The sequence below is a fragment of the Brachypodium distachyon genome, chromosome 3 (assembly GCF_000005505.3).
Source record: "Brachypodium distachyon strain Bd21 chromosome 3, Brachypodium_distachyon_v3.0, whole genome shotgun sequence".
NCBI classification, from domain to species: domain Eukaryota; kingdom Viridiplantae; phylum Streptophyta; class Magnoliopsida; order Poales; family Poaceae; genus Brachypodium; species Brachypodium distachyon.
Window position 1 is genome coordinate 50472552 of NC_016133.3, and position 26066 is coordinate 50498617.

At 45.2% G+C, this 26066-nt stretch overlaps 3 protein-coding genes and 1 long non-coding RNA gene across 4 annotated transcripts; 2 read left to right on the plus strand and 2 right to left on the minus strand.

Annotated features, from left to right (window-relative positions):
- Nucleotides 1-2358: 2358 nt before the first annotated feature.
- LOC100843189 lies at nt 2359-3340 on the minus strand. Its single transcript, XM_003575361.4, has one exon. The coding sequence runs from the start codon at nt 3185-3187 to the stop codon at nt 2672-2674; it is 516 nt and encodes a 171-aa protein (XP_003575409.1). The 5' UTR covers nt 3188-3340; the 3' UTR covers nt 2359-2671.
- Nucleotides 3341-9423: 6083 nt separating this feature from the next.
- Nucleotides 9424-13220, plus strand: LOC100843490 (aquaporin PIP2-4). The gene is made up of 4 exons (XM_003575362.4): nt 9424-9855; nt 9950-10245; nt 11732-11872; nt 12745-13220. The coding sequence occupies exons 1-4, from the start codon at nt 9537-9539 to the stop codon at nt 12853-12855; spliced, it is 867 nt and encodes a 288-aa protein (XP_003575410.1). The 5' UTR covers nt 9424-9536; the 3' UTR covers nt 12856-13220.
- A 6303-nt stretch (nt 13221-19523) lies between these two features.
- LOC106866290 lies at nt 19524-25381 on the plus strand. Its single transcript, XR_001406544.2, has 3 exons — nt 19524-20037; nt 20178-20341; nt 24900-25381. It is a non-coding gene; the product is annotated as an uncharacterized LOC106866290 (long non-coding RNA).
- On the minus strand, nt 20547-24447 carry LOC100843797 (phytosulfokine receptor 1). Its single transcript, XM_014899963.2, has 2 exons — nt 23929-24447; nt 20547-23843 (listed from the first exon to the last, which is right to left on the minus strand). Exons 1-2 carry the CDS (start codon nt 24302-24304, stop codon nt 20842-20844), a joined length of 3378 nt encoding a protein of 1125 aa, XP_014755449.1. The 5' UTR covers nt 24305-24447; the 3' UTR covers nt 20547-20841.
- Nucleotides 25382-26066: the final 685 nt, after the last annotated feature.

The following is a 26066-nucleotide window of genomic DNA, read 5'->3' on the forward strand; positions in this document are numbered from 1 at the left end:
GCAGAAGTAAGTTTTTAATTGTCGGTCATGGAGAAGAAAGAATCTCGGCTAAGGGCTGGATAAGCACGCCAACCCGGAGTCCCAAAACGAATTGATCTCGGCTAGGAGGACTTGGAGTTGTCTCGGCATTCCTCTCGGCTGGACCCAAGTAGGTGTGAGTGGTCTGTCTATGGGAAACTGTCACAGCCCGACATACTTCTATGCCGGACCACAACAGCTTCGGAGACTAGTGTCGGGGGGATGATCCTGGGTAGGGTCATGGCGACACAACTCTAACCGAGATAACGGAGGCAAAGCCGGCATAGCAACGTGTGCCGGCATCATAAAGTTAAACTAACGATAAGCCGGCATCCCGGGCATATGCCGGTATAGTTTTCTTATCTTGTAAGTTTGCAGGATAAGGACGAGCCCCTTGACCTTGGCGGTGCCGAGGTCCTTCAACGGTCTTATCCTGACCACGCGATGCAAAGTAAAGCAGCGCCATCATCATCTCAGAAAAGCAGTCAGCGCCTGCGTATCGGTGTCAGGTGACCACGCTAGAGAAGCACCGAAAGGGAATCTATGACAGAAGCTGGCAGATGATAGCTGTACCCGTTGCAGGCTGGCAGTGAAAAGTAAAGTTGTCTTGTCCCCTGCGGTACTGCCTGGAGGGAACCGAGCTGCGTGCCCGGCAGGGCCAAGGAAGGTGACGTTAGACTCGGCCCACATGTCAGTGTGACATGCCTGGCCCATAAATGGAGCACTACACCTCCCTGAAGAGGGGATCGAGCACTTAGATATTTTAGGGGTTCCCCTTCTTCTTCTTCTTCTTCCTCAAGAATACAGCTCAAGGAGCGCCATTGCAGAGCTTGCCTATCTCGGCTAATATAGCAAAGTAGGAGTAGAAGTCTTACCTCGACAAGAGGGCTCTGAACCTAGGTAAATCTGTGTGTTCTTGTGTGAATCGTGCGTGTTCTTCTTCACGTCCTCCCTACTCCAGTTCCTCCTTCGTCCATCGCCCTCAAGTTAAGCCATCCTATGGCATCTGCCGTGACACCATCACGACAGTTTTGAAATTATGAATTAAAAAAACATACATTGGCAAACAACACAAGTACTTCCTCCGTTCCGTAATGCTTGTCTCAAATTTTGCCCAAAAGTAAAAGTATCTATTCCTAAAAAACGTCTAGATACATGTAATATTTCGACAAGAATTACGGAACAGAGGGACTATTATTTAATCAAAGTGCTCTCTAATTGTGAAGAAATGAAAACAAAGAAACAAATAAAAAAGGAAGATATAGAGCGAGAGAGACTAAAAATATGAAAAAACCGAATCGAACTTGGCACATCATCGAACGCCGCACAATGCTAATAAACTGGCCATACTTAGGTTACGGTCCGAGCCTGTCCAAAAGGATTCTAATCTATTCTAAATCAGTAAACCTCTCCTGTACGAAGTACTTGAAAAAAAAACTCTAACATCCTTGCATGTCTTTCTACTTCTTCTGTTCCTAAATGTAAAAAAATTAGGATTGTTGTAAGTCAAACTTCTTAAAGTTTGACCAAATTTATAAAATATGTTATCGGTATCCAGAATACAAATTTAAGGATGCCATAAATGAAAATAGTTTTTATAAATTTGGTCAAAATTTAAAAAGTTAGACTTAGAACAAAGCTCTTAAGTTCTTACGAACGGAGTGAGTACTTTTGCTAAGATATCTGATCGATCGGCATCGACACGATTAGGAGGCATGACTCGGACACAAATGCGAGACGCGTACGTGCTAACATATGCATGATGGATGCGGGCCCTGCATGCACGGATGATGATCTTATCCATAAAATCCCGAGTCAGCCACACAGAAAGGCAAAATTACCTGTTTGCTACTCGAGTGGCTTTGTTAGGCTTGCCTGTGTTCTGTTCAAATCCAGGGCTTTCAGAGCTTTTGAGGTTCAAAAAAAATCTTGTTGTATTTTTAGCAGAGCGGAAATGTTTTGCTAGGCTGCTAACGACGAAAACATACACGTAAGGTCAACACGACTCACTGGTGAATGACAAATCCTTCATTGTACCGTCTGTACACTCCAGCAGAGCACACGTAATTTCTCTGGTACTGTCTCCATTATTATTGGCCTGACTTTTAGGCCAGCGTATTTGCAACAACAACAACTGCCAGTTGTTTTGTCAAATCAGTTGGCGCAGCGCAGCAAAGCGTTTGGCATATTCCCTTCGCGTAGTTGGTGTGTAAAATTGGCAATCGCCGATGATGCCCCACCGCGCTGCTGACGCAGATAAGGACAGCACACTCGAAGAAAAAGTCGCCCGTTGATCGCCTTCACGACAAATCATTTTACCTGCTTATTAACATCAGCCAATTTATTGATCCATTTTATTTTACCCATATAAAATGGCAACACAAGATCATCAAAGGCACGTTCTGCGTTGATGTCATCGAAAAGACTGCACAACATTGACCGACGAATTACAACGATCACTCCTCACTCTTTCTCCCCACGCCGAAGGGGAAATTAACCAAGGTCTGTCAAAAACACCAAACTTAATTAACTACGCTGAGCTAGCTAGCAACTGCCACTACGCAACGCAAGAGTTTATCCCCATCTGCTCTGTCAAAACAAATACAGCTATTAGCAATGACACGACTCCTGACTCGTGGGTGCGCGCGCCAGGTCAGGCCTGGAACCCGGTCTTCTTCCAGACCGCGTCCCGGACCTTGAGCGTCCTGCCGATCCCCATCCCGTCTTCGTGCTCGTGCACCGACAGCGACGCAGCCCGGCGCCGCCACGCGAGCTCGTGCGGCGGCACCACCACGGAGGCGCCGCCGCCCCCGATGTCCTCGTCATCCGCGTCGTCGAGCTCCCACTCTTGGTGGTGCCCGGCGGCGCCCCGGTACTCGTCCCCCAGGATCTTGGACCAGTCCGGGATGTTCACCGGCAGCGACCCGTGCGCCGCGGCTGCCGGCTTCGTCTTCCGCCCCGGCCGCCGGGGTATCTCCGCGCCCGCTCGAGGCCGCTGCTCGGCCTCTGCCGCCGAATCGAACGACCCCCAGATGTCCGACTCGTCGAACTCGTCCGCGCCTGCCGCTGCCTCTGCCGGTCGCCGCCCCGCCGTGAAGCCGTGCGCGCGCGGCGCCGCGGACGAGAAGTACTGGTGGTACGCGCGCTCCCCCGTGCCGCTCCTCGCCATTGCCGGAACTCGAGCTAGCGCGCGCGCGCGGTGAGAAGAAGAAACGTGACGCGGATCGCGCAAGGAGGGGAGGCGAGAAAGTTGAGACCTGCGAAAGAAGAGAAACCGCAGCGGGGAGAGAAGGGAGGTAAGCGAGGAAGGCGTGGGCTGGTGGTTTTGGGCCGGCATTTATATGAGCTGGAAGGACGAGAGTGGAAAGCGGAGGAATGCGGATAAGGCCGTTTAATGGAATGACCGTTTTGCCCCTTGACGTGTTGGGGATCGCTACGCGGGCGATATCTACACTGGTGACACTGTTAAACGGGTCCCACGCGTTTTCGCGGTTGCAGATCGCCACGTACCGTACGTGTTTTTGTGGTTGCGGGTGATAGTAGGAGTTTTTGGGGTGTTAACTGCTTGCTGGCACGTTGCTATTGGTCGTTGCCAGTGTAGTGGGCCTGGTGTCTTAGTTTGCTTCTGGATAAGGAAAAATCAGGCATCGGACAGATGATTAAAAATAAAGGCTTATCCGTACGACGCCCGGAAACGCAAGAGTTTCATGTCAAATTCTTCTCTAATCTGGGTGTCATGAAGCTATTAATAGAAAGTGTTTTACCTCGAGCAATGCGCACTCGTCTCAACACGTGTTGAAGAGGGAAGATTATCCTAGTCACGCATCAGGCTTGTCCTGATCTTAGTACTCCGTATTTACTATTCACTCTGTTTCATAATTTTTGAAGCAATTTTATTTAGATACGGATGTATCTTAACGCATTTTGGTGCGTATATAGTTGCTTGTTTTGCTCAATTTCAGAAAAAAACTTGCGTCAATAATTTATGGAATGGGGAATAATAATTACTATCCGTAGAATGGCTTCCGCCTGATCCGAGGATGTACATAGACGTACGTGTGTCCAGATCACACGAGGAACCACCGTACCCGATGTATGTGGTTGATCGGTAGTTGGCTAATATTTGTTGAAAAATTAATTGGATCGAGAATTGGACCGGCCAGCTTTTCGGCGGGCGCGACTAAAGCTCGCTCAGTCTGATCTCTAGCCAAGCAAGGTCGAACATAATTGATGTCTTCGGGGCAGGTCATGATATGCATCCATGCATGCCTGGGTCCCGAGCCCGGCCCACGTGTGTTATCAGACACTGTCGATCAATGGCTTCCCCGCACGTACGTGCCGGGTCGTTATCCTGTTCCCTACCTTGGCCCTGTCCAGCCGGCCCGGCCTGCTCTGCATGCATGCATAATCTGGATATGTAGCTCTCGAATGCTCGATCATGCATGCGACGAGAGAGCCGTAGACACGGTCTCCAAGCGGATGCGGGCGTACGTGTCGTCCTCGGGATGGATCGGGCCCGGGCAGCCACGTGGGCGGCCTGCGGATGTATGTGTGGCAGGGCGCACGAGGATTAACACGGACAGCGGGACAGCTCCGTATGTCCCCGCAAGGCGTTTGGAGCCATGCAAATGCTGCCAATATACGTTTGCCAAAGAGAGTGAAGCGACGTAGAGGATACAGGGGCCTCTCATTTGTAATACGTTGTGTGTTAGTGGCGGCTAGCGTTTGCGGGCTGTGCAGACAGGCGAGGCAGGCTAAAGACGAGAGTTGCGCGTTGTTCCATGCATGCGTGCATTCGAGAGGTTGCGAGGGGCAGTCGAGCTCGCTCGAGTTGGTCGAAGAAGACTTCGTTCGAGTAGACGCACGTGCGCAGACCGCACGGTGTGAGCAGAGAAGGCTGGTTTAATTTGTTCCTTATCCTTGCATCAGCTGCTCCGGAACTCGAGACGAAGCTAGGGCGAAGAAGACGAATGATAGGAAATTAGGAGAGAGGAGAAGAGCGACGTGATATCCTAGTTACCTCGCACGTGGCAAAATACTTTTTCTTTTAACGAACCCGTTTCACAATTTGCCTATTTGAGCGGATCATTATTTGTTCTTTCTTTCCGATGGAACTTGGGAGTCGGCCATTTGGGTCAGCATACCTGTAATGTTGAAGAAAATGCACGCGCCGGTCCATCGTGCTACGCCTTGGTAAGTAGGCTGTGGGGGTTGTTCAGCCTCTTGCCATTATTGGTGAAGCCCAATTCGGCCTGCTTAGGGATGCAATCTGGCCATGGTCCATTTAAGATCATCTAATCTTTCCGGTCATGAGACACCTGCAGCCCATCAAATGATACTTACACTGTTCCTAATTAATTGGAGTCGAAAATTTCGCAAAAAAACCCTTACTATTTTCTAAAATCTACCTGCAGTCCACGTTCTACCAGAACTTTTGCAAAAAACCTTGTAGTTTTCGAAATCAACGTGCAGTCCACATTCAATTGAAGATGTGTACTGCAGGTTGATTTCGTAAATCAATAGGTTTTTTTTTTGCAAAATGGCAGATGCCAATTAATTCGGAACGGAGGAGCACCATTATACTTTATCCATCGCAAAATAGTAAAGCACCATTGTGTCTGAAATTTGAACTTGACTCCATGCAACTACATGATTAATGATACGCCACATTCCACTACAACCATGTGATTTTGCATCACACATAAACCATATTTTGGTACTAATTGTTGCTCAAACTACAATTTTCAAATATGTTCTTTTTTAACGGCAAAATTTTCAAACGAGTTGGGAGCTAACTTACCATTGCAAAAATCCCGACGGATAATCTGTTCTTGTACACAAATCCTGCAAGAGCTTCTCCAGCAGATTAAGGTCACTGTAAAAAAAAACTCAACAATAGCGAGATTTTGAGAAGTTCTCTTGGGAAATGACACCAATATGTTTGAGAATTGGTTAAATGGGGTGACAAAAAGTCCAAAGCTCACAAATGGTCGGTAGATTCCGCATTTTGTTGGGCTATTTGAAAATGCAAAATGATATTATTTCTAACAGATCAAGAGATGCACTTATTTTTTGCAGGTTGTCAATGGTTTGATTCGTCTATGGTCCTTTCTTTTGCTAGTGGACAAGCGGGAGCATTTAACTTCCGAATGCAACGGGCTGGAGACTGTCGCATGAGATATCTTCAACTAGGCTAGTTACCAACCGGTTGCTAGGATTCAAGGTTCTTAGTCACGATATACGAGACTTTAGATTTCTCTGGTTGATTTTTATATCCACACTGTGTGACCCGTGAAATGGATTGTTTGTCTATCTCAACTTTGATATAAAATAGATGCGGGCATCGTTTCGAAAAATAAGTTGTGAGATTTTGAGAAGTTCTCTTAGGTAGTGTTTGGTCGAGGGCACGTGATAGAATGACATGGAACCATATGATTCCACCGTTTTTGAGAAACCATTTCTTTCTTCTAAACTGAAAAATACAAGATTTGTTGCCAAGTCATATTTATAAATCATTGTTTTATATTATTTTGACGCTAGGTCCGATACAGGGCATATTTTAGTAACTTAGAATCTACTTGTTGCTACTTCCTCTGTTCTGGTTTGGCACATATGGATTTGACTAGATTTTTTGAGATTTTAGTTCATTTATAATTCTCAGAATTTCCACAAATGTCATGAAATCCAACGACGCCAAACATGTCCTAACGGAACAAAAACCAAGGAGAAACACCTCTTGGTGTGGTAGTAGAGTTGTAGGTGCATGGCTCCACCCATCAGGGTTCAAATCTGGATGCTCACAATTACTTTACATGTTTCCCCTACAGTATTTCTCTAAAAAAAGAACAATAACCAAGCATTTACTCTCTTGATCATAATAATCGGTGACATGTGTATTATTTCAACACAAAAGATTATAGGACAAGATCATAATAATCAGGTGCATGTGTATTATTTCAGATGCTCCATCATACAATTATATATTGAGATATTACATATCAAACCTGCATTTCTTACCCCAGAAGAACTGATCGGCTCATTTGTCCTCTGATACAAGTATAATCCCCTTCCTATAGCTATCAAACCGGCCAAGCTGTCCAACGTTACCGCCAACGAGTTCGATCGATCACCTATGCCATTCCACTGGCTCGCCATCCTTTTCCAGCTAAACCGCCCTCGAATCTTTCCATGCTTACACAGGACCCATCGCCATCGGCCGGTAAACAACAGCACAACGCAGAGGAATCCAGCGGATCATACAATAGAGAGTTGATTTTACATATCTGTATGTTCTTCTATCCTCTGCTCCGGAGGACGATCGAACTACTTTTGTCCTGTGTAGGCAGCACAGTCGTAGGGGGGGAGGCATCTGAAATCTGACTGATTGGGGCCGTGAATGAGACCCCAGCCGCCCGGTTCTTCCCAGCCACATGAGCGTAGCTGGCAGCGCCGGATTGGCCGGTCGGGCGCCGCGGCGGTTTCTGATTCTGTAAAATCGTAAGGCCACCGTTCGCCCACGTGTCACGTTGATGTCGTATAGAGGCCTGAGTACTTGACCAGTCGATCGGGCTTGAAATTTCAGGAGACAGAAAAGAGTTTGCTGAAGAGGAAACTAATTCAATTGGAGCGAGATCATATCATCGAGAGGGCCCCGCCAACGAAATCTTAAAGAAATATTCGCAGACAGGGGAACGTTCTGCGCCCATCTGTTTCGGTGTTACACTTGGCTTCTTCATAGAAAGCGATCATGGATGATTTCTCTACTACGCAAAAAGGGGAGCTGACAGAACTAATGGCCAGAGTGGCCAAGGGTGACACAGTGCCATATGATTAGCTAGATAGCGCATGCAGACAAGAGACAGGGCAGCCAGGAGCGAGCAAAGAGAATAGATAACAAATTAAATCCCAACCCAAAAAGATAACTCACGATGCAGTTTAGTTATTATGTTGTGTAAAATGCTTCTGTGGTTCGATTGACAGTCTGCTGCTTAAAGGTTAACGGTGAGGACACATGAGTAGGAGTGATGGGTTATCAAAGGAGTATGAGGTTAGCTGCATGCCTATTCGTTCGGAATAGAGACCTGAGTACTTGACCAGTCGATCGGGCTTGAAATTTCAGGAGCACGTTTCTCTCGGGAGGAAGAGGCGGGACTGCGGGAGGGAGCAGCTAATGCTGTCACCTCATACAGCTTGTAGCTGCAACTAATCGAAATCGAGCAAGTGATGAGAATCTTAATTTGTGTGAATCGCTAGGACGAGCTGTCTGTCTTAGCAACGATTCGCTGTCCTTGTATGTTATTATTAGCAATCAAGTTTCTACGCATCTCCATTGGTGGATAAGTATGTATATATACTGATCGAACTTTTTAAAAATACAGAGATCGGATACAGAACTGTTTTCTAAAAGATAGGACAGCCGAATTATGTAGGCTCTAGAACAATCGACAACAATAATAGCATGTCGAATTCCCCTGGTTCTCCACCCATGTTGTTTGGTTGATTTTCGAACTGTCACTGCAGAAAAAGGACTCGAAACCACCAGTGAACATAGAATTGGTTACTCCCTCCGTCTAACAAAAGATGTCTCAAGTTTGTCAAAATTTGGATGTATCTAAACATGACTTAGTGTATAGATGCATTCAAATTTGGTCAAAATTGAGACATACTTTGTTGGACGGAGAGAGCAGTTAATATGTTCGCATTAGTATATTCTAGAAAAAAATATGTGCGAATTAGTCATCTATAAAATTGAGAAGATTTACGATTAGTTTTGCTTTAAGGCGATGCCAACTTATGCATGCTTTGGATGTGCACGCAGTCGGGCCATTTATCAGTATGCCTGCATGCTTTGTAGGGGAATACATACTTATCATCGATGTGCTGCATGCCGTGCCATTAGCTGAATCCTGCATGCATGTGGAGCAGACTCACCGTTTCAGGTCAATCTTAAGCTGTTAAGCCTTAGGCCTTGCGTAAACCTATAACCTCTATGATAACTCTTCACCAAGCCCCTAGCGAAAGGTCGCTATACACCATCACCGACTCACCGTTACTGAACACCAATTATAAGCCGTGATGTGCCTTCTGACCTTTCTGCAATATTCTTGTTCCAGAATAGTACAAATAAAACAAACAGTACGTAAGCACACAGCTAGCTAGCTATCTAGCCGTTAGAATAGCCCCTCCGATTAATCACTAGCGGCCAGTTAATTAGGCTCCGAAATCCGTAACAGTGACCTTACGATGATGGCATAGTCGGTTTCGGGCGGCAAATTATAACGCAAAACCCCCATAAATTAAGCACAAAACCTTATCCCTCTATCGTAATCAATCATTCTCGCGCTTAACCAGACAAAGTGGAGCTGATGATGATGAGCTCCTCCTCTCGCGCTCCCCATGTATATATATATATACACCTGACCTCTCCCATCGCCTCACACACACAAACAGCAGCCAAGCGCAAGCTTAATTAGCCCAGCTGCAGATCTCCAGCAGCAAGATCAAGTTAATTAGCAGCAATGGCCAAGGACATCGAGGCGTCGGCGCCCGAGGGCGGCGAGTTCTCGGCCAAGGACTACTCGGACCCGCCCCCGGCGCCGATCGTGGACTTCGAGGAGCTGACGAAATGGTCGCTGTACCGCGCGGCGATCGCCGAGTTCGTGGCCACGCTCCTCTTCCTCTACATCACCGTGGCCACCGTGATCGGCTACAAGCACCAGACCGACGTCTCCGCCTCCGGCCCCGACGCGGCCTGCGGCGGCGTCGGCATCCTCGGCATCGCCTGGGCCTTCGGCGGCATGATCTTCGTCCTCGTCTACTGCACCGCCGGCGTCTCAGGTAATACAGACAGAGCACTATATATATATATATTGTAATTTCTCACCGGATCACCAATTATTCTGATGGCTTGGGTATGTATGTATATATGCAGGTGGGCACATAAACCCGGCGGTGACGTTCGGGCTGTTCCTGGCGAGGAAGGTGTCGCTGGTGAGGGCGGTGCTGTACATCGTGGCGCAGTGCCTGGGCGCCATCTGCGGCGTGGGGCTCGTCAAGGGGTTCCAGAGCGCCTACTACGTGCGCTACGGCGGGGGAGCCAACGAGCTCAGCGCCGGCTACTCCAAGGGCACCGGGCTCGCGGCAGAGATCATCGGCACCTTCGTCCTCGTCTACACCGTCTTCTCCGCCACCGACCCCAAGCGCAACGCCCGCGACTCCCACATCCCGGTGAGCAAAATACATACGTGCACGTTAATTAATTTCGTTATAGACGAAATTAGATGGAGTACAATACTGCAGTGCAGACTGCATGCAGAGCATGAACCATGGTGCAGAGTACACTTTTAAGAGTGTAGAATTGATGCTTTCGGTTTATGGCCACCCAATGATAGAAGTCAGAGTTAAGAAAGGCGTTGACCAACTTGCTTTGGCACCGAGGAAACATTTTCAACAACTGTTCAAAATTAAGAACCTTTTTCAAATAAAACTGTTCAATATATGTCCTAACAGTACACGAACAGTTTAAAAACAAATTATACTCTGGAAAGAGAGGAAAAATCTTTGTGTAGCACTAGAACATTTCGCAAATGTGCCAACGACATTTTGGACCTGGACCCACATGCCATCGAGGCATTGACGCAATTAGTGACAAACACAAGGGGGTGGCTAACTCAAGGACGTCAAAAAATTCCCCCAAAATAAGGCACTCTGGTCTTTAGTAAATCATTGCAGTTAAGTGTGCAACAAGTACACTTCGCCTACTAAGTTAAGCTCGAATGTTTACACAAAAAAAAGAGTTAAGCTCGAATTTTCGAACATCGCATGTTAAAAAAAAATCGGCGGTACTCTGAATCTCTGCTACCGGTGCCTATACTGTTAGCACAACACTTTTGGGTAGCAGCCCCCAGAGAGTGTGCATGTTCACGAATGAATAATACTGTATATACTACAGGAGTAGGCCAAACACGTTCGTGAATCCTGACAAATTAAGCATTTTAGTGCACCTAAATCCTAATTAAAGTACACAAGATAAACATGCAATGTCATGGTCCCAATTGTACAAATAGCTTCTGAAAACCACTCAACACCCAATGTGCAAATGATGCGGCATGCCAATAGGAAGATAGGAACAGGAAGATTCTCTCGCTTTTTATAATCAGGCAGCAGTCCCTGTCTCGTTGTATTGTCTGCAGCAAATGTGAGGTGGCCAATGGCAACTGATTGCCGCCAATGACTATATATATTCCATGGATAGCAGCAAACTGCAAAATTCCAAGAGAAATTTTTGGTGAGACGATGACTGCCTGGATGTATCGTGTCCTTCAGATTTGGTGAACCGTCCCTTTCTAGGACCACAATTTTCAATTAATTATGCACTTCTTTTGGGTCGAAATAAATATTTAGTGCGTTTTGGATTTTAAATGCTGTCCACACTACTGGCTGTCCAGTAGTTTGTTTTGTCCTTAACAAGCTAGTAGCGGAGTACTATATTTATATCAAGCTGCAAAAGCTTTTACTACTTTGAAACCTCAAAAAAAACATCAAGGAGCAAGAAGCTAGCTAGTGTTAGGTTCTTAGATTAGGATAATAATTCACTCTGATCAGTCTGATGTTAACGGCTCAGCGTGCTACAATGCAATACAACTAGTATACAAGTCCATGCATGTGTTTGATGATTTTGATCTGAATGTTCTGAACTTATCCATCTACTCAGGTGCTGGCTCCTCTCCCAATCGGGTTCGCTGTGTTCATGGTCCACCTGGCCACCATCCCCATCACCGGCACCGGCATCAACCCGGCGAGGAGCTTGGGAGCTGCTGTCATCTACAACACTGACAAGGCCTGGGATGATCAAGTACGTATACAATACCATTGCCAGTATATTACATGTTATATGCTGTCCGTATCTACTAATTAGCTAGTAGTACTATTAATTAAGAAGTACTAGCCTAATTTTTTGTCCATCTACTAGCTAGCTACTTCCTCCGTTCCATAATTTTTTTATCGAAATATTACATGTATTTAGACCCTTTTTAGGAATAGATACATCCATTTTTTTGGCAAATTTGAGACAAGAATTATGAGACGGAGGGAGTAGCTATTTCGCTTAATTTAGTCACAACTCGCTATCGACTAGGACTTGATAACACTAGACTGCTGAATTGACAATCGCGCGGGATATGTTTGATTAACTTATCATGCCCCTGTTTACTCTTGCCAGTACTCAGAAATAAGAGAGGAATTAATTATGGGCTGCAATCAACACATGAATTGTCTACATTGCAAAACGAACGGCAGGATAAGGCTGGCCAAAAATTAAACAGCTAGCTGTCACCATTTTTTAAATAATCTATCAACATTCGAACGATTTGTTTACTGATCGGTTATGCATGGCATTTGCATCCACCCACTTGATGCAAATATACAACCTAATCCCTTCCCACTCCGTCCTACTCCGTAGCACCTTACACCCACCTAAAAGATGCCCCGTGTAACTGAAGAAGCGACATATACCTGAGTTTCGACCATCACAAGCATACATGTCACCATCGACCAAATAACTTGACTATGTTTCGTGTAAGTTCTAATCAAATCGATAGAAGATAAGTAAAAATGAAAGTTGCTTTGGATATCGTTCATTATGCAAATGCTAGCTGCCGGAGTTTAATGATGCTGGAGTTTAATTAACTGATCTCTGACACTGATTGCGCTGCCTGTTTCGTGCAGTGGATCTTCTGGGTGGGGCCACTGATCGGCGCCGCCATCGCCGCCGCATACCACCAGTACGTGCTGAGGGCCAGCGCCGCCAAGCTCGGGTCCTACCGGAGCAGCAGCTAAGTCCGGCGCTCGATCCGGGCGGGCGAGGGGGCACTGAAATGTAGATATGCGACAAAGAAGGACGCATCCACCCCATTGCTTGTTTAGTTCAGCCTTATTTTGCATCATCAGCTGCTACCGTGCGTACGTTCTTCGGGTTGTAGTCGATTCGATCGATCTTCTGCACATGGTGCCTCCGTACGTGGCCGTCGATCCGTTCATATGCATGTCGATGTCTTCCGAGTTCGCCATGTCTGCTTGCTCTGCTGTTTGTTCCAAGTGTGTGATCATTTCTTTTACTCGCTGTATGTATGCATGTGGAGAATTTCGGAATATTAAAGAATTGTTGTCATGTGCAAATTCTGAAGTACTACTAATTGCATACAGGGTTGTGATCTCCATCGTATCAATGTCTATCCATTCGTCTCCTCACTCAATGTTTCTGGCCGCGAAATACCGTGAATTATGGTGGTGGTTGCAACTTGCAAAACCATGTACCTTGCAGTATTTGCACTGTAAAAACTCATAGGAAAAAGTCGCCGCGAAAAAGAGCTCATAGAAAAATGAGAGAGGAATTTATTTTTTTGGGATTTGCTATTTCTCAGACAACTGAGAAATAGTTATATCTCAGTCGATTTATTAACTGTCTGATATTGGTTAAGATTTGTGTTGTTTTTATTCTCCCAATTCTTGCCCACGTTGTCCACGTAGCAGGCCAGCAGAGGATGATGATCTTGGCCCAGCGGCTGTCTGGGAGCTTCATGGGCCGTAGGTTTTTGCTGGTGTGTTGGCCTTCTAGCTGTAGCAGGTTCATATGTCTCCGTTTTTCCTGATTTTTGGTTGTTACGACTGTATTTGTGCATGCTCTTTTGTGTCCTTTTGTGACATCCCAATTTTCCCAAACTTTGCATCACGCATTTGTACTCATGAGCATCATGTCATCTATGCACTTTGAGCATTTTAAACCAAGGATTCAAAATTTAAAATCTTATTATTAAGCTTTTGCCTCTTTAATTTTCCTTTGCATTTTTGTTGGAATTCTTCAACCCATGGGGTTTTTGTCAATAGAAAGGGTTTAATGCAATAAGATAAGCTACCCCCATAATTTTTAGAATTTATTTTGGATGTGAAAAACTATTTTATTCCTAAATATTATTGCACTAGAGGCAACTATTTAAGCAAAAATATTTTTAAATAATTTGCTTTTGGAGGGAATCAAGTCCCAGATGCTTTTGCATTAAAGGATATGATTTTACAAATTTTTTGAAATTTATTTGAGGTCATTTGGAGTTCAAAATCAAAAGATATAAAGGAAAAACAGAAAAAGAAAAGGAGAAAAGAAAACGAACAAAAAAAATAAAACCGGACCGGCTCGGCCACCTTGGGCCAAACCGGCCCAGCCAGCACCCGCGCGCGCGTCACAACCCAGCCCGCGAACCGGCAGCCCGCTAGCCCAGCCCACCACCGCCCGCTCGCCCGCAGTCGCTGACAGGTGGGGCCCTTCAACCCCTCGCCCGGAAATCTAGCACCGGCCACCATTACTCGTCTTCATTTCACGATTTAGAGCCCGCCTTTAATCCTCTCTCCCGCGTCACTATAAAGAGGGCTTCCCCCTCTCTCTTTTCCCCCTGCCCTCTCACTCCATCTCGCGCCCACGCCGCCGCAATTCTTCACCAGAAAAGCTTCGGGCGCCGCCGCTTTTCCCGTCGCCGCCGGTGACCGAGAGGGTAAGACCCTACGAGGCTTGCTCCTATCTCTTCTACTCGTCGATGCGCAACTTTTGACGCGCTCCGCTCTTTTTTTTGTGCTCCGTAGCTCCTCGTCGTCACTCGCCGGAGCTTCACCGTCGTCGTCCTAGGCGTCGATTCCGACGTCGTCTCGCCGCGCCGTCCGCGTCATCTTCTTCGTCTCGCCGCGCCGCCCTCGCCTACGTCTTCCCCGACGTCCGAAGACCGCCGCCCGCCCGTGACGACGCTGCCGCCGCCGGAGACCACCGCCGGAACCCTAGGGTCACGGGAGGTGAGCCCGACACCCCTTGGCCGTAGAATCTGGGCCAACGGCCGCGATTAGATCACTTAAACGAACCAGTACCGACGAATCAGAGCGCGACACGTGTCATGTAATAAAATGTAATTTTATTCCCGGATGAATTAAATGGTAAAATTGCAGAAAAACCCCTGAAACTTCAAACGCTCATAACTTTTGAACCGTTTGGCCAAATTTGATGTTCTGCACCTTTTTGGAATCCTCATGGAATGTAGAATCTTTTGGCACAAATTATTTTCAGTTTTGGACAACTGAAGCAGGACCAAGTGACAGAATGCTTAACTATGAACGTATCCACTTAAAAATTTGCTTAAAATTATTTTGGACGAATTATCCACTCTTAAAATTTCTTAGAGACACCCTCCAACCAGTGGAGTCAGAAGAAAAATTGTTTATGTATAAAAATGAATGTATAACCAAAGTTAGTATAATCTAGCTTAAAATGGATTAAACTGGCTTAGTTGAATGATTTCCAATTTACACCCCATGATCATGATCCTAACCACTCACCACGTAGATTTAAATCACTAAACGAGTTATTTGTGACGGAAACAAAGTTTAGGTTGCATCATGTGCATGGCATCATGGCATATTTCATTCGATTGCTTGTATGTATTGGATGGTTGTTTATTGTTGCTATACGTTTCGATTGATAGATTTTACGGAGTGCGAACCATGTCTTTGCGACGAGTGTGAGAACAACAACAACTTTGGACAAGGCAAGTTTATCTTGATCATGAATCACCTATCGTCGCAATTATTTTATTCCTATATGCATTAGCGTTGTTTTGTAGAATTGCATTAGGATTAAATTATTGTATTTATGCTAACTATGTTGTCCTAGTAGAGTAGATTTTCCTCGCCGTCATATCCCCACCAATAGCCATCGAATTAGTTTACGCTTAGCCGTGCTATGTAATTACACGTGGGAGGAAACCACTTTCATTCTAGAAATATTGTTGGTATAAAATGTTATTTTGAAGTATGGTTAAAATCAACCCCTAATGAACCATCCTGGGTGGGCGGTTTTGAGTACTGTGGATGTACACGACGTCAGGTCCATTTCTATGGGGCCCTCTGAGTCGTCTCTTCGTGGATTCGGGAGCGTCCATGGTCGTCTCTCCCGTGGATTCGGGGAGCGACTACGTCGCAAATGTGGAATGCCACCCGGGGTAACCAGAGGCTGAATTGGGTTCCTATTTAAATTGCTTCCGGTACAACCACATGCTATATGGGCTCTGGCGAGAATAGAGTATGTTGTATGAACCTAGACCCGAAGAATTGTAATGATGTAGCCGTGTAGGTGGAGCGTGATTCTCTCGTGGTCTAGGAAATTACTTCGGAAAATCTCGTAATCGACGCCGTTGCTACTCTACCCTGAGGACAGCAGGGGATCAACCCGTCGGTTTCTTGTGGGGAATGTGTACAACCTCTCGAGAGTGTCAAAACCAAGTATTTAGCCGTGTCCCCGGTTACGGACGAATTATGAGCAGTTGGATATGGAAACTAAGTAAGGTCTCACTCATTCAAATTTTTAAATAAAATGAATGGTTTAAACTTGGGTTAGGAGCATTGATGTGTCTACTCAATGTCCTTAGATTTAAATAGGAGCATCGGTGTGTCTACCCGATGTCCAATAAATTTATACTGTTAAATTTAATTGTAGTAGGATAAAAATGTTATGTTAATTGCTTCCATGCCAAAAAGCCTGATCTCTACCTAGCCAATAATTTCATATATTTGTTAGGTTCTGTTATAATCCCCGGTGAACTTGCCAATACATTGAATGTATTGACCTTAGTGGCTGCAACCTTTAAACTGTTGCAGGGAATTTCGACGACGAGTAAGGTTAAGTTGTTGGGTCATGAGCCTGCATTCCAACATGCACTCTCTGTGGCGTTGAATTGGCTCAATTTTTCCTTCATTTTCCGCTGTTGAACAATTTATGTTATTTCTAAATGCTAACCCGAGTGGTTATGCAAAGTTGTAAGTACTATAAAGTTCTGGATGATGACGTTGTAATAATATTACTTGACCTTTGTTTCTCGATATTACATCTTGAACGGTGTGTGCTAATGAGTCGATCCAGGGACTAGCACTATAAGCACAGAAACCGAACCCTGTATGGGGGCGGTCGCTTCACCTTTCATATGTGCGTCAGGTGAAGAAATAACAAGGCATGCAGCCTAGGCTTAGTTCGCTTAAAGAGTTTGTTGAACCAAGTCTTGTATTTTTTTTGGTAACGAGTCGTGTTTCTTTTTGGAACAATTCTCATTTTCTCCCTAGAAAAAATATTTTTTTTATTTTCTAGGTCTATGCTTTAATTAAATCGATCGGTTAAATATTTCAAAGACCGTGTGGTTGCACAAAATAATATTTTTTTGTCTTTTTGGTCCACATCAATTTGTAATCCCTCCGATCCAAAATAAGTGTCTCAATTTTGAACTAAGTCTAGTTCAAAACCGTGACACTAATTTTGGATCGGAGGCAATACCTTTTTGTTGTTGTTCCTCATGTGATTTATATGAGATTTTTGTAAACGTAAAAAATGCACATTCACGATTATTGATGTGGGAAAATTTATAAGGAATTTTTCGAAGTTTAGACATGAGCCCTTCATATTGACTATTTCCACATTTTGAAGATCGTAGTTGCGCAAAGATGCTAGAAATGTGCATCTAGGGTAAGTTGCACATTCCTGACATTAATGCACATTTTTTTTGCCTTCATTGTTAGATTTGCCGTCATGGTTTATGTGGATTTGTTTGTAGAAAAGAACTCAAAATAATTATAGCATTAAATTTTTTGGTTTATCATCTTTTGGGGGTCATTTGCCCATGCCTCGTATGGATGTGCAAAATGGGTTAATTGCGACGCCTCATACTGATGTGTAATTGAGTTTTTTTAGGTTAGTTGCACATCGCCACTCTTAATGTGCAACTAATGTTTTGGGGGTTGTTGCTCATGGCAGCTCTCAGTGTGCAAAAATAGTGGCTAGCTTGCACATTTAGAATTTTTGACGTGCAATTAAATTTTTAAGCCGGTTGCACAAGACCACTCATGTGTAATTAAGTTTCAGTTTCCCATGCCTCGTATTGATGTGCAATTGTTTTTGGGGTTAGTTGCACATCATATCTCTTGATGTGCAACTGAGGGGTTGATTTGCTCATGCGAGCTCTTGATGTGCAATTTGAGCTTATTCTTTAGCTACTTGGGTTGCACATTAAAAATTTTGATGTACAATTGAGATTTTTAGATCAGTTGCACAAGGCCCCTCCTTATTTGAAATCAAGTTTTTTTTGTCAATTGTCAATGCCTCGTGCTGATCTGTAGTTGAGTTTTTTTGGGTTAAGTTACACATTACCTCTCCGGATGTGCAACTGATGTTTGAGGGGCAGGGTGGGGGTGAGTTGCTCATGGAAGCTCTTGATGTTTAGTTTTTTTAGGAGTTGAGTTGCACATTAAGATTGTTGATGTGCAAATTTAGTTCTTTTAGGAGTTGAGTTGCACATTAAGGTTCTTAACGTGCAATTGCACATTTAAACTCTTTATGTGCAATTGAATTATTTTTTCTGAGTTGCACATGATTTAGACTTAAGAGTATTGTTTAGGTGAATTGCACATCATCTCTCCTAATGTGCATTTAATTTTTTGACGAGTTGCACATGAAGTTTATTTTGTGCAATTGAGTTTTTTATGTGTGATTTGTGCATGAATGAGATGTGAACATATTTCTTCATGAGAGTCTTTTTATGTGAATTTCACATTACCTCTCCTAATGTGTAATTTAATTATTTTTTTGTGAGTTGAACGTTGAGTATTTTTTTATTGATGCACAACTGAGTTTTTTATGTTGATTTTGTGCATGACTGAGACTTGAAAACATTTTCTTAGGTGAATTGCATATCACCTCTCCTAATGTGCATTTGTGTGTCTGCGCGCGCGCGTGCGTGCGTTCGTGTGTGTTAGTTCTTCCGCAGCATTTGGAGGTGAAGTTAATTGTCTGTGTTCTCGGAGTTGCTCTAACTGTTGTGAGCCTTTTAAAATGTCAAGAATCTCAAAAGTAATCTTGGGAGCATGTTGAAAATCTGATTTTTCCTATCTTGCGAATGGACTGAGAGGACCGATCTAGGCTTGTACTGGGCTAGTTGTTTTGTGGACTTTTATCCTTTGGTGTACAGTACATGCTGAAATTAACCAATGGCCCAGGCCTTTGGAGGGGTGGATGAATGGGACGCAAGTTGCTAGGCCGAAAATCACAAAAAAAAAACACTTTGCTTGGTCCAATCGGGAGGTCTTGGGTAAAGGCAGAACCCAATTAAAAAGCCCACACAAACCAATTAAAGGCAGAATCATAAATTGCGGCAGATCAGCGCGGGATGAATCGTACGACTTGTATTGATCGACTGAGATTTAATGAATTCTCTTATTTCTCAGACGATTGATCCATAGGCGGTCCCTTTTTTTTTCTGAGAGGAAGATAAGGGATTTTTTTTTAGAGGAATAAGGGAAATGAACGATAAAGGTATCAAGAGAGATGGGCTCTCGCTAGCTAGGCCGGCCGGAGTCCAATAAGGAAAACTCTACTATATGGGCTGCCTTCCGGATCAATCTGCGAACTCATACGGGGCTCTGGCTTAACTTGTGCTCTGCCCGTCTCGGCCAATCGGGCTATTGGAAGAAGTTGGGCTCAACTCATCAGCCTGCCACTGAATTCCCCTAAAAAAATAAATTCAGCCTGCCACTGAAAAGAAATGAAGGAAAAAACAACGGCAGAGCACGGCTGCGAACTACGCTCGCCCGATGCGACGGCGCAGTCGCCCGTCGGGAAGGAGATGAAACCGGCCGCCGGTTCGTTGTTGCCGCCCACGACCGTCCTCCTCCGCGGATGCCCACACCAATATCGGGCCCGACCTCTGGGCGTGGCGTCATTCTCCCTAGTCCTGCCCGTCACAGAGACCCTAACAGTGAACTATTCCGGCAAGCGCGGGCGTGCTAGGGCTGTGACGTCCAAGCGCCGTGGAAACCGACTACGCGTACCGATGGCGCAGTCGATCGCTGTAGCGGCGCACTGGTGGTGGCTTAGACGGGTGATCGCTGTACCACGCGTGCTACCTGCTCGACCGAATGCCTCAGTCCAGGGCTCCTACCTACCAGGTATGTATCGCACGCAGAGATGCTTCCTGTTTTTCTGGGTTTATTCTTTGTTTGTTTTTTCAATGATGTACCTGAGTTAAGCATAGCGAGTGGAAGGGGGTTTCCTGAATAAATTCTTCTTTCGTTCGAATCGTCTGCAGGCAACAAAAGATGAAAAGAAAGAGCAGTTTCTCCTCTCTTCAGAAAATTTTAAGCACAATTCGATACTGACGAGCCAGGACCAAGGAGCCAAGGACTTTGTATATCTAGTCATTTACCTGAAATGCCAGTGAAAGAAACCGAGGATGGCTGTGGATATGACGAGGTAAGGTTTTGTGCATAGCTATGCAATTTTATTTTGCCTTCCTTCCATTTAATCAGCCATAGATAATGTCTATAATTCTGATTAAGTTCCAGTCTTCCAGCACAACATAACCGGACTTTAATTTGGCTAAGGTGAACCATAATGCTGCCTATGGTAAATGCAGGGTAACATGTGATATGTTAACTGCAAAATGTGTACAAAGCTGTTCAAAGGAAATAAACATTATGTTATCTTATCTCCTTGGAACGTCCCACAAAAGATAAAACTCTGTACACCATATCGGACCAGAGCATAAGAAGCGGCAGATAATACTGGCACGAGCTACCAGAAAACCTAATTTACTGCATACAGTAGAACAAATGTTTCACTGTTATTTTGTATGCAATCATCATCATTATGTTACATCTTTTAACTATGATAAAAATCATCCAAGAGGGAAAATTGAGTGCACGTATATCCACAATGGTCACTGTTATTGTCTTATTGAACTTGGCATCACTTTAGTTTATTGCTTCACCGCTAGTATCAATGGTGTCAATCCATAGCACTAGTTCATGGCTCAATGGTCTCAGTTTAGGTGACTCACTGATGCACAAACAAGCAATATCAATCATCTTCATCATTTGTATCTCGTATTTCTTCTCATACATTGCACGGTCCAATACGTCGGCTTCACGGTTTTCTCCTTTCATATGTATGACCCATGAGACCAACTCCCTAGCCCCCTTCGGCTTGCACATATCTACAGGCCTTTTTCCTGTCAATAACTCCAGAAGAACAATGCCGAAACTATACACATCACCTTTGAAAGTGGCTACCGAAGACTGGCCATACTCGGGGGGGATGTAACCTAGAGTGCCAACTAGGTCAGTTGTCACATGTGTATCATACGGACAAATTAGTCGAGCAAGCCCAAAATCAGCCAATTGAGCTTCAAAATTTTCATCCAGAAGTATGTTGCTTGACTTGATGTCACGGTGGAGTATATGGGGTTGGCATGATAAGTGGAGGTACGCCAGACCTCGTGCTGCTCCTTTGGCTATCTGAAGCCTTCTTTGCCAGCTTAATTTTGGAGGGCCATCAGGCTTTTCATGGAGCCAATAATCTAGGCTGCCATTCTCCATGTAAGAGTATATCAGGAGTCTGTCACTGCCAACCCTGCAGTAACCTTGCAGAAGCACAAGATTACGATGCTTGGCTTTTGATAAAGTCTCCACCTCTGCTTTGAACTCCCGCTCCATCTGGCCAAAACCACCTGATAGTCTTTTGATGGCAATCTTTGCACCATCTGGTAATGTTGCCTTGTACACTAGACCAAAGCCACCACAGCCAATGATGTTAGCCTGATCAAAGTTATTTGTAGATTTCAAGATGTCACTGATAGTATATGCCTTGTCATCATCCTTGTTCTGAAACAGAAGAACCAGTGAGGCTGGTGCCAACTCCAGGGCTCCATCTGTATCTGCAACAGCCTTCACTGTATGATCCTGCCTCCTGAAGCTTCTCTTCATCACAAATACAACAGAAACGGACAAAGCCAATGCTGCTCCAAGTGAAATACCAATAGCTGTTCCTAATATGAGACCCTTGTTCTTCCCATTTTCGGTTGCAGACATGATGGGAGCATGACTCGAATGACATTGGGCTAAGCCAAAGCGGCTACCGCAGAGTCTGGGGTTCCCCTCATAATCAGAACTTGCGAACGTTGAGAATTGCCCTCTTGTTGGAACTGTGCCCGTTAGATTATTGTATGCCACTGTAAAGCTTGATAGAAAATTCAGGTTTGTTAACGAAGAGGGAATGCTTCCAGTAAGATTGTTATGTGACAAATCCAAGGATTCTAAGCTTGACATGCCTGATAGCTCATCAGGAATGATCCCAGTAATATGGTTGTTACCGAGGTCCAAGACATACAGGTTTTTGAGGCTTCCAAATCCCGGCAATATGACACCGGTGAGCTTGTTATGGCTGAGAATTAGAGAGGGCGGGAGCCTGCTAACCTGATTGTACTGCAACCCTTTGCCTGTTTTGTTCCTTTTTATGAAGAAAGGAAAATAATCAGTCTCCGTGGATTGCTGCGAGCTGTTGCATGTGAGAAGGCCCTTCATGCTTGAAAAATTGTTTGGAATTTCTCCAGTTAGTGAATTGTTAGAAAGATCCACATAGAACAAAAACTCAAGACCACCAATCCATGCAGGAATGTTGCCAGCCAATTGGTTCCAGGATAAATCTAGCACCTTCAATTCTGCGAAATTAGCCAGCCATGGCGGTATTGCTCCTGAAAGATGGCTGTTAGCAATGACAAACACTTGGATGTTATGAAAGCCATCTATTCCAGTCATCGGCAAGGCATTCCCATCACCGAAGTTCTTTGTCAGCACAAGGCTTGTTAGGCTTGGACAGTTTTGAAGGACAGATAATGCTGATGGAACATTCGTGAAGCTATTGTTCGAAAGTGAGATGTAGGTTAAAACCTGAAGCTTGCTGAAGCCAACTGGGATTTCACCACTGAGGTTATTGGTGCCAAGATTCAGGCTTCTGAGATGATGGCAATCTGACAAACTATCAATTGTACCAGTGAACTTATTTGTTCCAAGGTCAAGTGAGCCCAGTTGTGCCATCGCTGAGCAATTGAGATTGATATTTCCATTCAGTGAATTGTTCCTCAAGTACAGCATCTTCAGCGATGATGAATGAGCCAGGGAGACAGGCAGTGGGCCCCTGAAGAGGTTGGACTGTGCAGAGAAGTACTCCAGCTTGCCAAGGCTACCAAAAACATTTGGAAGGTGTCCATAGAATGAATTGAAAGAAATGTCCAGCTGTGCAAGGCTGGACAGATTGCCAAACCTTGGGCTCATCCGGTCAGCCAGCTGATTCTCCTGCAGAGACAGGTTCTTTAGATATTTCAGCATGAATAGGTCATCTGGCAATCTCCCGGAGATGCCGTTGAGCTCTACAGATAACTCCTCAAGCTTTGTGCAGTTCCCAAAACCTGCTGGGAAATCCCCAGCAAAGAGATTCGATGTAAATCGGATCACACGGAGCATTCCTGACGCCTCACAGATGCTTGAATCAATTCTCCCAGCAAACATATTGTACCCTGCGTCGAACACTGTGAGCTGCGTTGAACCATGGAGTGTGGGATGAGTGCCGCTGAACGAGTTGAAGGATATGTTGAAGACCTCAATCACCGGAAGTGACACGTTGACTGGGAATTTGCCTGAGAGCTCGTTGTTGCTTACGTCGAGCTGCTGCAGCCTATGGAGCTGAACAAGGGATGCCGGGATGGCACCATGGAGGTTGTTGTTGGAGAGGTTGAGCCACTGGAGCTGGTCCAGCTGTGTGAGCGAAAGTGTCAGCTCGCCCTTCAGGTACCTGCGCTGGAGGTCCAGCCCGATGACCCGGCCGCCATCATCGCACGTCACACCCAGCCAAGCACAGCAGTTAGCTGCTTCAGAGGTTTTGTTTGGGACCGCCCAGCTGCTGACGCCTGCGCTGAGACCTTTCAAGAAGCCCATTAGGGCATTAAAATCACCCGGGCTGCAGGAGCTTTGATTGAGGGAGTAGGCTGGAGACAAGAAGAGCACCTGCACAGACAACCAGAGGAAGAAGAAGAAGCAGCATGGCCATGTGGTGGCGCGTTGCATCAACAAATGCTCCATAGAAGCAAGAGCTATAGTGATGGTGCTGAGCAAGGAAGAGAGGTTCTTGTTTAGTCTTTTCAGGAGCTACTGTGTGATATCTAAGACATTTTGGTGCGTAAAGCAGGCCTCCTGAGCGCTTGCACCCCAAGCAACAATGGTGGCGGTGGAGAGAGAGAGGTGAGGTGTGAGACAGTAGGACAACGTAGCAGGGAGCTGCGTGCTCTGGTTTTGACTTATGATTGTGTATGCACTTAACCAAGGAAGACCCAAATTTCTTGCGGAAATCGATTGTCTCTGTCAACTTGCTAGAAAAATCCATGGTCGGAAATCTTTTGACTTCTGTTTCAAAGCTGGCCTAACCATCTTTTTCGTGCTCGCTTTCCTTCCTTTTGGCTGTTTTGATGGAAATGAATCTTATAACTAGCATGAAAGCAGACAGGTGCAAGGATAGAACCTGCATACCAAATGTATATTTATACTTCCTCCGTCATAAAATAAGTGACGTGGATTTGTATAAGATTCTATACAAATCCACGTCACTTATTTTGGGACGGATGGAGTAGATATTATGCGGAACTAGACAAATACTCTATGCGGTTACTGTTGAAGAGAAAATAACTGCGACGGAGCAATACGTGTAGATAGTACATGGTAGAGAATATAAACATGAAAAGGCTGACAATTTTATAAATATTACTTCCTCCAATTCATAAAAAGTGTCGTTCAATTTTTACTAAGTTAGCACAAATTTTATACAAGTGTACGACACTTCTCATGGATCGGAGAGAACACATTTAACGGACACCAAAATGAACTGTTTTTTTTTTATGATCTCATCAGAAGAGCCAGCAGGCACATGAGAATGACTTCTATTATTGCATAAAGCTAAACATTTACATTGTGCTGGAAATTAGGTGAAGAATGGCGGGTTGTGAGTTGTGACACGTTGGCAGGAGAGTCAACGGCCAGCGGCGAGCTACACATGTGCAGCCGCCGCTTTCGGCCGGGCCGGGCCATCGCCCTGCGCTGCCCGCCAGAGTCCATGCACGGCGCAGCACGGCACAGCTCCATACCTGAGCGCTTTATACGGGACAAAGGAACGGAGGGCAATTATCCTGCATTTTGGTTCGAGCCGACGGCTGGCAAAACCCATGGACGACACAGCCGGCCGCGGCTGCTCTGCAAGATGCGATGATCCGTTGCTATGCACTAGCACTGGGTTGTAGGTGAGAATTGGATGATCGTTGGTTTAAAATTATCTCGCTCACTGTTTTTCCCTGCAAAATATTCAGGGGACTACATGTGCACTTGTGCAGTTGTTTCTGGGAAAGAAAACATGCATAATTGGACTCTCTTTTTTTAATCCAAGGCATAATTGGACTTGATCGGCGAGTCAGTCGGCTGGAGTATTCAACTGCGCATGTGATTCCTTTAAACGTTTTGGAACTTTAACCGGTGTTGTGAGTGGGTTAACTTAACCCACAAGTGTCAAATTTCGTATTTCGCCGGTCTGCTAGATCGCTTTCTTGACAATTACTTAACTGACGTTTCACAGCCTCAGTAACACAATGAAGAACATAAGCGTCGTAAAGCATAACAAAGCTACTTGCAGTAGCTAGGTACGTACCGTGCAAGTTGCCACCGCCCACCGGTGCGCATGTCGTCCGTGGCCACTCGGACAGTCGTGGCCAATTTTTTACCTAGCTTGCGAAAACGCTACGCCATTTGCACGCCCACTATCCAAGGAAACTTTCGTCCTTTCCTTTACCTTATTTTTTCCACGAATTGCTGGTCTTGCGCATGAGATTGAATAGAGTTTTAACTTGCACGAGTGCACGACCAATATTTGGACTCTGGGTTTCCTTTCCCCTGAGTGCATCACGGCGTACGTGCGTGCGTGCAAGACCAGTAACGACCGACCGCTCTGTCTCGGACCACCGGAGTTTGGTAACGATCCCATCACGCATACGTACCAGGTTAGTTACCAGCACAGCTCTCGTTGCCGTCATCTACGTGCGAGGACAATCCCTGTACCGTTCGTGCTTTTAGCTTTGGTATATGAAGCCACGCGTACTTCCTGT

Bases quoted from the DNA above. Each gene is read 5' to 3' on its own strand.
- LOC100843189 (XM_003575361.4), bottom strand. From the start codon at position 3,187: ATGGCGAGGAGCGGCACGGGGGAGCGCGCGTACCACCAGTACTTCTCG.
- LOC100843797 (XM_014899963.2), bottom strand. From the start codon at position 24,304: ATGGATTTTTCTAGCAAGTTGACAGAGACAATCGATTTCCGCAAGAAA. The intron at 23,844-23,928 runs GTGCTCTTCTTG...GCTTCTTGAAAG, and splicing joins TCCTCTGGTTGTCTGTGCAG to GTCTCAGCGCAGGCGTCAGC.
- LOC100843490 (XM_003575362.4), top strand. From the start codon at position 9,537: ATGGCCAAGGACATCGAGGCGTCGGCGCCCGAGGGCGGCGAGTTCTCG. The intron at 10,246-11,731 runs GTGAGCAAAATA...CCATCTACTCAG, and splicing joins CCCGCGACTCCCACATCCCG to GTGCTGGCTCCTCTCCCAAT. The intron at 11,873-12,744 runs GTACGTATACAA...TGTTTCGTGCAG, and splicing joins ACAAGGCCTGGGATGATCAA to TGGATCTTCTGGGTGGGGCC.